The sequence below is a fragment of the Asparagus officinalis genome, unplaced genomic scaffold, assembly GCF_001876935.1.
Source record: "Asparagus officinalis unplaced genomic scaffold, Aspof.V1 AsparagusV1_Un480, whole genome shotgun sequence".
NCBI lineage: Eukaryota > Viridiplantae > Streptophyta > Magnoliopsida > Asparagales > Asparagaceae > Asparagus > Asparagus officinalis.
Window position 1 is genome coordinate 33603 of NW_017972745.1, and position 11093 is coordinate 44695.

The 11093-nt window shown below is 38.7% G+C and overlaps 2 protein-coding genes across 2 annotated transcripts; one reads left to right on the forward strand and one right to left on the reverse strand.

Moving 5' to 3' along the window:
- Window positions 1-358: 358 nt before the first annotated feature.
- On the reverse strand, window positions 359-7234 carry LOC109827856 (conserved oligomeric Golgi complex subunit 8). Its single transcript, XM_020394877.1, has 12 exons — window positions 7088-7234; window positions 6853-7005; window positions 6624-6772; window positions 6112-6189; window positions 5917-6010; window positions 5587-5661; window positions 4292-4588; window positions 3575-3642; window positions 3430-3484; window positions 2996-3134; window positions 1399-1583; window positions 359-1085 (listed from the first exon to the last, which is right to left on the reverse strand). The coding sequence occupies exons 1-12, from the start codon at window positions 7232-7234 to the stop codon at window positions 789-791; spliced, it is 1737 nt and encodes a 578-aa protein (XP_020250466.1). The 3' UTR covers window positions 359-788.
- Window positions 7235-7905: 671 nt separating this feature from the next.
- Window positions 7906-10729, forward strand: LOC109827857. The gene is made up of 5 exons (XM_020394878.1): window positions 7906-8231; window positions 8764-9393; window positions 9505-9785; window positions 10212-10576; window positions 10676-10729. The coding sequence occupies exons 1-5, from the start codon at window positions 7906-7908 to the stop codon at window positions 10727-10729; spliced, it is 1656 nt and encodes a 551-aa protein (XP_020250467.1).
- Window positions 10730-11093: the final 364 nt, after the last annotated feature.

An 11093-nucleotide genomic window follows, 5' to 3' on the forward strand; every position in this document is an offset into this window, starting at 1 on the left:
GTCAAATCAAAAAAACACCCCGGTTGCCTAACGCGTTTTATTGTTTTTGTTAAAAACAAAAACAGAAACGGAAAAAACGCCACGGTTGCCAAACTAATAATCAAAACCAACTTGATGGTAACGCTCATAATAATTTTTATTAATACAAATCGCATTCAAACGACACAACAAAAGCTCAGGTTCTCTCTCTCACTTCCTGAAATCAGTATTTGTCTCACCACTTTGTCCTGAAATTGGAATGAGATAAAGCAGTCCATTAGTATCTAGATTTTCAATACAATTAGTACCATCAAACACAGGGAAAAAAACTCTTTTTTATGAATGTTATTCAAAAGAAATAAATAGAAATGACCACCGGTAAGAAGATGATAAAGATTCATGTAGACTGTATACGTTCAGAAATGTCAACTGTGGCGAAAAAAAAGACTTACAAAAATCATACAGGGAGGAAAGAGAACGCAATCACAAGACTGAAACTTGTAAAACCTCGAGCGGATATTATCACAGAATAAAATAAGCTCCAATTACGAGAGATGGACGAAATCTAAAGAACAAGAAATTAATGGGAATAATGATGTCGACTGAAGATAATGTTGAGGATGAAGGGTGCTTGTATAACATGAGTAAAACTGCGAAACATCACGTGCACCGTGGGCATAACTGAAGATGGAGCCCATAAAATGAGAGCAAAATCCTTTTCTTGTTGCTGCATTGCTCTCTTGATTTATCGACAATACATTCTTCGGCTTTCGCGACGTCTTGACTAAAATTATCACTTCAAAACTGAACTATATGCTGCTTCTAGATTCTAATCGGCTAGTCTCCGTGCCCTTCTGATCTGTACCAGAATTCTCCAATACTGAATCATCAACTGAAGTTACATTACCTACTACCACCATATCACCTCCATTCTCACTTGTATGTTTCACCTCAACACTCTCCATGACGGAGCTTTTAAGTCCTCTTACAGGAGCCACTGTAACTAGTTGGCTTACGCCATCAAAAGCACTTTTAGATTCTATGATCAAAGCAGCTCCATTGGGGTAACAACGGCCAAAGCAATTTGCACAATATGGATATGCCACCTGAAAAAGTTGCAAAACTATATATAAATAGGGCAAAAGTTTCAGGAGAGAAGAAGCCAAAATCATTTCTTATAAACGGGTAAATTCCACAAAACCTCCCTAAACTTAACTTTGGGGTCTTCTGCACTACACCACACAAAACTTTGTAAATTAGAGAAAAACCCCTGAACTTGTTTCGCTATTTTGTTCAAGTCAACACATGCTTCGCATATGACATGTTTGGGGTAACTATTAATATATGTTATATTATCCTCTTCTCAGATTAGGATGGGTTGAAAGTAATAAGAGCAGTTTACCTAAAAAAAAAAGTTACCTCAATAAATGCTTGACAGAGGGAAAGGAAGAGAGTTGACTCGTTTCCTCGGAGCACCCTGATGGCGTTGTATCTAATTAAAGAGTCAGAAACGGCCTGTAATCCCTTAACAACCTCTTGAGCCAAAATGTTCTTCAAGCTTAATGGGGCACAAGGTCGTAGTTCATTCATAGCTGCTGAAACACCTGGAAATGGTATCGTAAAGAAAATGTAACAGTTGTTCTGAATTACGAAGGGGCAATATTTGACAGTTATGGTTGTGAGGAATATACCGAATAGAAGCTTGACAAACATCATCAAAGACGGCATTGGTTAAAGAAGGTTCGTTATACGCATAAAGATGAGTTGTATGCTAAAATGGTTTGTTTTTAAACACTAATTGCTTGCAATCATTTGATGACATTGGTTGCTCAGGCTATGTTTGGGATCATGGATTTGGGCTTGGATCTAAAATCCAGCACACAGCCCAAATCCAAATCCCGTGTTTGGACACTCATTTTGGGCTCGATTTTAAAGTCCAAAAAGCTAGATTTCAAATTTTACCCTCAACTCCAATTTGTGAAATCCAGACTCATCTACTATTATTCTCCACCAATATCATTTTCACGTTCCCTATTGGATTAGATATGCCTACAAAGTTAATTTCACTGGCAATTAGTGCACTTAATGCTGAATATTTTATAAGAGAGCAAGAAATTCCATCCTTATCTGGTTGTTCTCAAACTGAGATGCTCCTCCATTATTCATGTCCTTAAACATTAACATACAATAACTAATTTATTTCTTTTCAAAACCACACTGTACAATCTTATAATCTCCTTAGTGGATCTTATTTTAAAATTTTAAACGTTATCTAGTCCCAATAAGACCAAAAAAAGATCTTTCTTCTTTCTCCAAATCATTTCATTCATCGTTAGTAAGTAAAAATATTGTCCATGGCAAAATCCTTGAGAGGCCATGGTCCATTGCAAAGGATGGCCCTTGAGAGGCCATGGTCCATGGTCCTTGAGAGGCCATGATCAGTTTCTTTTCTCCAAGTTTATCCTTGAATCAGAATATTACTTTTAGTACCATCAGTCTTTTCAGCTAACTAATCCATTCAAAGGACAAACATATGAAACTAGGCAAGCTTCGTCCTTGGATGTGAAAGATCATTTCTTAGACAACCTTTTATGCAATATGAATTCTAATGTTGAACTGAGATTTCTCATGAAAGCTCACCCATTGTAGCTCAATTCTTAATCAGGAAAAATCATACGATATATTCAGATTTCTTAGTGTAATAGATCACACCATTTTTATTTGTGATGTTGTTTTCCTAGCTGTCCTTATTAGTACTAGCAGGTTGTAAGATCTATTTACTCAAATATAAGACCTAAGTGTTCAAAAAGAAAGTAATCAAGTATGAGACTCTTAGCCATAAGATATGTGCAAGAGTACGTCCTCATATTGTGGGCAGATTTACGCCACATAACTACATAATATTAGTAGCCTTTATGAATCACGTATCATCAAATGCAAGCCACTAAACTTCCACAGTGTAGGTAGTCATTATAATATCCATCGTACTATAATAACAAACTCATAGGATGCTCACCATTAACAAATACTGCAATAGGCGGATGCTCCATCAAAACAGAAGGTGGAGTCACATCATCCTGGTTTTCATCAATTGCACCATTGGTCGTAAAGCCTACAGATGGTAAAGGAACCCACCGATGTGAATCTAAGACCACCTATAATAGAGCCGCAAAAGCATATATCATCATCATAACCAAGAGCAACAGGCAAAAACAGAACTTTTTATCGACGAGCTAAAATATGCTGTAGGTTCAGAAATTTTATCATCTTATTTTGGTAAAAATGTATCTGCTACACACTAACCAAGTAAAATGTTGGATATAGAAGAAAATGACAAGAATCTTTAAAATCCAATTTTATGCTAAAGCGTCAGGAAAAAGGGTAGAGGTTAGACAGTGAGTTGGGTAATATTCAATGGAGGTCATGCAGATGAATTTCACAAACATATACCTGAAAATTTTCAACTGCCGTCCTCAAATTTTTTGAGAATAGATTAAGAACTGCACTGGAAAGATCAAACAACGTCAGTTAGGCAACAAGATTAACAGTTGTAAGTGATGAATGGAGCAAAGTAAAACAAAAAATATTCAATTACTCTTCAAAAAGCGGCGGAAGCAGGCCTCGGAAATCCAACCCAACCAAACCAAGACCCATTGCACAATACTGCAGACAACAGAAAAATACTGAATTTACAGTCAACAGGAGCATATTCGCCGATTTTACAGGCAAATCAGGAGCATATTCGCTGAAAGAAAATATGTCCTAAATAAATTACATGCCGCCAAGAAGACTTATGCAGGTGATGAAGCTAAAACTCACAATCACACAATATTGGCACATCTAACTAGCTTTGATCTAAGAAGAGTATATCAGAAGTTGAGATGATTGATATACTAAAATCTTTTATCTTACTTAGAGAATACATATGCATACCACACATTGACATAACAACAATAACAAGGTTAGTATAACAGGAAGGTGCAGACCAAGACTACCCAAAAAAAAGGAGGAAGGAAAGAAAGAAAGAAAGTAGGGAATGTGCGGATCAGAGCAAGTGAGACCATACTAGAATGAATCTTTTTAAATTCAAATCAACTTAAGAGTTGCAAGGCTTGGATAAAAAAAATATAACATGTCAACCCGTATCTACAACATGCACACGAAAGGAAAAACCTAACTAGAAAACACAATTGTCTAAACGTAAAAACAGGAGAAACCAACTACTTAAAACATATGAGAACATTTCTTGCAGTCTTGGAGTTAGTGATCCAAAAATGCAAAAGGTTTAAAGAAGACGTTGAGATAATCTTACCATGCACTGATCAAGGATGTTTGACAGAGATCCACCTTCTGTAATCTTGGGAAGCATGACCTCTAGAGTAGTCAAGTGATTTTCAATTTGATGCATAGCCCAACTGAAAAGAAGTCCACCGTCAGAGTTCTCTTCACTCCCCGATTTATCATTGCTGAATATGGCACGGTATTGATTGACAATATCGAAGAGATGCATCCTGTGAGAATTTACCATCCCTTTCAAATAATCGTAGACATTTCTTTGATCCAAGTCATCAAGAATGCCAGAAAGCCATGCTTCTCTGCACCTCAAGAACTGCCAATAGCATAGATCTAGAGTTAGAAGTGCATTTAAATTAAATCATAGAAAAAGCCACAAGAATATTTCATTAACTAAATTAGAAGATTTATGACGTCAACATGCAAAAGGGGGAAAAACAACATAATGCGGTCTAGGGAACCCATTCCATTACTGAAGAATATTTCTAGAACGCACACTTCATAACAATAAAAAAAAGAGTAAGCTATAGTAAGTGTGGGTTAACTTAATCTAATTGAATTCAATCCTAGAAATACATGCCTTAAAAAATTTCTGACTTCTGATTATGACCCAGAAATGGAAGTCCTATCCCAACGGAAGTCAGCAAAGAAAGTATCTCATCCAAGGAAAAACAAAATGCACTCGACAAATAAGGTAACATATATAGCAACAGCGACAGATGAAAGCACTCAGGACATGGTGTCAAGAAGAAAACATTGCGGGACAAGAGTTGACACGGACCTTCAGGGACTCCCATGTAGATTTTACTCTAAGATAACTACAATTACAGTTGTTGGTACTCATATATTGTCATCTATGACTTTATCAATTTCATGCAATTCATGGCAAAATATCGTCTTAGAGCTTAACTGGGTCGGTCTAAAATGTGATTCGTTGTGAACTGATATGTTTACTTAGCAGCTATGAAGCACGGACACGCATAACATGAAGCCGTGTCGTGTCGTGTCCGTGTCGGACACACGTGTCGAACACACGTATCCTATGTATTTTTTAGGATTTGCCTCGTGTCGGCGTGTCGGATGGCCGTGTCGGATCCGTGTCCGTGCTACATAGCTTAGCAGATATGATACTGAGAAGGAAGACATCATAAAGGGTCCACACAGAATATATAAAAGAAGCTCTAGTAGCTACAAGAGTTTTTACTTTAATTGGTCATAAAGAAAGAAAGTTTCAGTCCAACTCCCAAAAAAATATATAAATGAAATAGTGAAAACAAACAGACAAAATAGTAAGCATAAACAGAGAGAGCACACCTGTAAACGCATCTCCGATTCACTGAATACCCCTATGCGCCGTAAGTGAGCAACAATACGAAGGCATTCAGGCAACTGCAACCAGTAGTAAACTTTAAGTATGTACTACAGATACAAAACAAAAGAAAATATTTGGCCTAAATCTTAAGTGATTTGATGGAGAAGGTGACTCATACTGGCTGCAACAACCTTAACATTTTCAAAACCAAAACCAACTCATGTAGAAAAATGGAAAAGAGTAACTCCCTATCATTGAAGGGTGGTTTTTATATTACTTCTCTACATTTGAAGCAAGTTAATGTTAACAGCACCTAATATACTATAGGCTACCTGTATATTCGTCCGAAGTCTATGAAGAAGCTGAGAGAGAAGAGACTGTGCTGTCTGTCTTACTTCTGCTGCCAGTGCCTGGATGACAGGTAAGCTTGATTCCAAAAATCAAGGCTAGATATTGTCACATGGTTTGAAACATATTAATTAGAACAAATCATTGGAATTTTCTCTCAGAAGATAACAACTACTTACTCGGGATGCATTTTTGACAGTTTGGACACAAAAGCTTCTAAATCAAGGGCCTCATCATAATTTCCATTACGTATACATCTGCAGAAGTAGGAAAAGTTAGTCTAATCATTCAAGTAATGTTCTTAAAAGCTCAACCAGAAGAATGGAAATGTTTAGGGGAAACGATAAATATTAGACAAAAGAAAAATCACGAATAATCTAACATCATGGTAGCCTCAAGAAATCTAGAATGCTGAACACCTTCTACACACGCATGCAATGCGGGTAAGAGAACAGTTCACAAGGATAGAACTCTCAAGCTTAAAGAGACGAATAGTAAGACTACGCAAATAGCTCTTAGGATGAATTTAGTCTTTCAGAAGAATAGAGGACAAATAAAACACCTGAAAATGAGTTTCATAAGGGGGAAAAGGATATCAAGGTGCAACATGTTAATACAAAGATACGATCTTTCAACTTCTGTTTCGAATGTATGTCAATTCCCTAATTCATAAACCCTATCAATCACTCACGTGTCCATTAGCTGCGGAACTTCAAGCAAGTCGAGCAAAGTACTATGATTTGCCAGCAACGTCTGATTCAGCTTCCTCTCCTCCAAAATCTGCTGCGCCGATTCGAGGAACTCAGTGCAACCCGTCGTCAGATTCGGGATCTCAGTTATCTACATCCACACGAAAAAGATCAACTCTTGACCCCCTACCACAACAACGTGAAACCCACAAACCCTAGGATTGAGATTACCAGCGATTCTAAGTGCTTGTCGAAGCCAGTGAGCTGCTCTTGAACGAAAGAGAGGGCGTCAGAAGCAGCGATGAAGGCCCTGTAGTTCCCGACCGCGACTTCTTGCATCTGCCTCCTGATCCTCTCCGCATCGACGCGGAGAAGCTCCGGCTCCTGCAATTGGGGGCAAGCGAGACCGGGTCGGATCGGATCTAGGGTTCGCAGAGATCTAGAGAGAGGGAAGACGGTGGATTACCTTGTGGAGGCGATCGAGGGTGAAGGAGAGGAGCTCGGAGACGTAGGGTTGGTGGGCGGCGCCGGCGAGGGGGAAGGTAGGTCGCGGCGATGCCACGGCGGCCGCCGGCGGACAGTCCCTGCGAGTCGCGTGCAATCGCGGATCCATTGGATCTGGATCTAGCAAGCTCCTCTCTCTTCTCTCTCTCTCTCTCTCTACGAAGGAGAGGAGTGAATGGAAAGAAGATCGCGAGAGTCGTTGAATGTGGAGCTCTGGTCGAGGATCGGAAGAGGAGGTGAGCTTTTCGCGGGCAAATTGCAAAAAAACCCCTTTACTTTAGGGTGATTGGCAAGTCCTAGAATGACAATTGTGGATGAGTATTGCTTTAAATGTCAATTGTCAAATTAGATACATCTCCAACCTCGAACGGATGTAAATAAAAGGTCTGAACAACTATGTATATAGATATAAGGGAAAATTGTGTCCAGGCCCCCAAATGAGGAACTTCATGTGACAAGCCCCCTCGTATTTCGGCCTATGTGTATTAGCCCTAAAAAGTGAAGACTAATATTTTAAGCCCCCTCCACGTCAGCGTTGTACAAAAGCAGATTGTATTTTTTTTCAAAAAAGGTGATACTGCCATTCTCCTTCTTCCCCAGACGAGGCGCCGTCCCTTAACAGTAGACACTCCTCTTTAATGCGATAAGATGGAAGAAATGGAGAGAAATTTCCCCCCTTTTTTTCTCATCATGAGCAATAACTATTTAGTTATCCATTACTTCTCCTCAGACCAAAATTCTCTCCTTTACTCGCGCCATTAATCTTACCTTCTCTTCAAAATGGCTGAGAAGGACATCATTTGCATTGTCTCTTCGGGGTACAATGCGTTATTTTTGAAGATTAACTCCTCAACCACCATCCTGGATCTTAAATTTGATGTGGCAGAGAGGTTAGGTATTCCATATGAGTCATTAATTCTGTCATACGAAGATGAAACAGCTGGAAGCTTGAAATTTCCTATTGAGAACGAGGGGGACATGATGTCTATGGTGGAGCATTGCCACAATCTTGGACTGAAAGAGGTTCACATGAAAGCTGATGATTTGCAGAATATACACTGCAATGAGCGAGTCCAACCTTGCAAAGAGCAAGTCCCACAAGACATGTAGGTTAACTGCGAAGTAAACGAACGCTAGTGCTAATCGTCTTCTTTTTGTCTATGTTGAATGTTAAACTGGATTTCAGATGCATTTCAACAATATGTTAGTTGTAATCGTTGACCTGTTAGTTCTAATCAACGTGTTGTTGCTGAACGGGTTTTTGTTAGTTCTAATGGCTATTTTGTTAGTTCTAATCGCTATTTTGTTAGTTCTAATGGCTATTTTGTTAGTTCTAATCGCTATTTTGTTAGTTCTAATGGCTATTTTGTTAGTTATAATCGCTATTTTGTTAGTTCTACACGATTGCATGCATCTTAGTTCTTAGTTCTACACGAATGCATGCATGTTAGTTCTATTAATACATATAGGGGTTTCTGTTAGTTCTAGTAGCTATTTTGTTACTTCTACACGATTGTATGTTAGTTCTATCACCAGTTCCATATGGGGTAGAGCTACTCTAAAGCGTGTTAGACCCCTATCAACACTTTTATTTGTGTAGTTTATGATTAACTATTTTCCTGTTGTTAATATTTGTAGCGCTTCCAGAAGTCTAAACTCGAAAAGTATAGACTGTGGCCCGCCGGAGTTGTCGTCCACAACTGTTGCAGATAAGAATCCCAATGACATTCCTTCAAGAGATAATGTTATGATGATTGATGACATGATTAGCAGATCTGAGAGGATTCCTGCCTGGTGGCACACTGCGTTAACTGGGGAGGGGCAACATTTTGAAAGTGCGAAGGAGTTAAGATTGGCCTTGCTATACTACTCCATGGCCAAAAAATTCGAATATGAGTTTGTGAAGAATGAACCAAAGCGTATTCGAGTTTTTTGCCGGTTTAAGGTAGCCAAAAATTGCCCATGGATGTTATTTGCCTCTCCGCCGAAAAATGATAATAGACTTGAAATAAAAAGGTTCGTGGACATTCACAACTGTGGACAACATGCCAATAATGCAGGTCAATCTAGAGCCTCTCGTCATTTCATTGCTACCCAATTACAACCCACGTTGAAGGTACGTCCGGATATACGACCTATTGACGTTCAGAAGGAGTTTCTAAGTTCATATGGGATTAGGGTTGAATATAGTAAGATTTGGTGGGGTAAAGAAAGAGCTCAAGAGCGATTATATGGTGATGCTTATGAGTCCTACGATCAATTGAGATGGTAAATCAGAAGATCATATATACACAAGTTGCTGTTGTTTTCATTTATATGACGCTATAAGTCTCATAACTTTATAATGTTGAAACTAACGCTTAATCTTCAATTATCTAGGTATGTAGACGAGGTTAAGAAGACAAATCCGGGAAGCTACATTCATGTTGAACAAGACGAGGGTAGGTTTACAAGGATATTCATCTGCTATGCGGCCTGCATAAATGGTTTTTTACAAGGTTGCAGACCACTTATATTTTTGGATGGAACCTTTCTGAAAGATCGATTCAAAGGTATACTATTAAGCGCCGTGGCATATGATGGCAATCAGGGGATATTTCCATTGGCCTATTGTATCTGCGATCAAGAAAATAATGTTAACTGGAAGTGGTTCCTACAAGGTTAGTTCCAACATTATAATGTTAATTCTATCTCCTTCGTAGTTAACTTTAAGGGCTGTTAACCACACCACAATCAAATGCAGCTATTAAAAATGAACAAATAGAACTATCACGCTGCACATTAGATCTAAAACTTAGGTGGATAGAACTACCACGCCAGACACTAGGACTAATACTATCAATATTAGAACTAACACAACAGACAATAGAACTAACACTATCAATAACAGAACTAACACAATAGACAATAGAACTGACACTCTGCACATTAGAACTAACATGACACTGTACAGAACTAACACAACAGACAATAGAACTAACAAAACAGATCATAGAACTAACACAACACCTGACAGAACTAACACTTCAGAAACTCTATCTCCTTCGTAGTTAACTTTAAGGGTTGTTAACCAATACTCTTTGTAGGTCTGTGGTCCATTCTCTATGAAAGGGCAGATCCATACAACCCTCCACATAAGCTAGTGATAATTTCAGATGCGGATAAAGGGATCAGAGAAGCAGTTAGAGAATTTTTTCCCGATTCTATACACTCTCGCTGTGTGCTGCATCTGGTCGAGAACTTCAGAACAAAGTTGAAGGATTTGGGATTCAAGTCAAAGGATTCTCAGATCTTGGGTAATCTACTGCAATCTGCCTGTTACAAATATACTAGAGCAGAATGGAATGATTATATGGACGACATCAGACTAATTGACGAGCGTGCATACAATATTGTGATGAACTATGCTCCAGAAAACTGGGCCAATGCGTTTTTTCCTGGAGTTAGGCAAGTAATATTTCATTTGATTACCTTACATATAACTAATAGAAGTAGATAGAACTAACACTGTCTATGTTTAGATATGGTCACGTTACATCAAATGTTGCAGAGTCATTCAACAAATGGATTCATGAGGCAAGGCTTCTACGGATACTCCAACTGATAGAGCATATTCGTAAACATATCATGGTGCGTATGAATGAGCGACGAGTCATGGCTGAAAGTTGGAATCAAGTTCTTTGCCCCAAAGCTGAAATTGCCCTCAATGAGAACATGGACAATGGACGCCCGTTGGAGGTTCGTCAGTCCCACACAGGCTTATTTGAAGTACAATCCCATAGATCTTGTCAAGTGGATCTAGACAATAAAACATGCACTTGCCGTGGGTGGGATGTAACCCGTGTCCCTTGCAAACATGCATGCGCAAGCATTATGTTTATGAAAAGGGATGTCTACCAATTCTGTGACTGGTTTATGACGGTTGACGCCTTTAAATAACACACTGAGCATTAGAACTAACACAATAG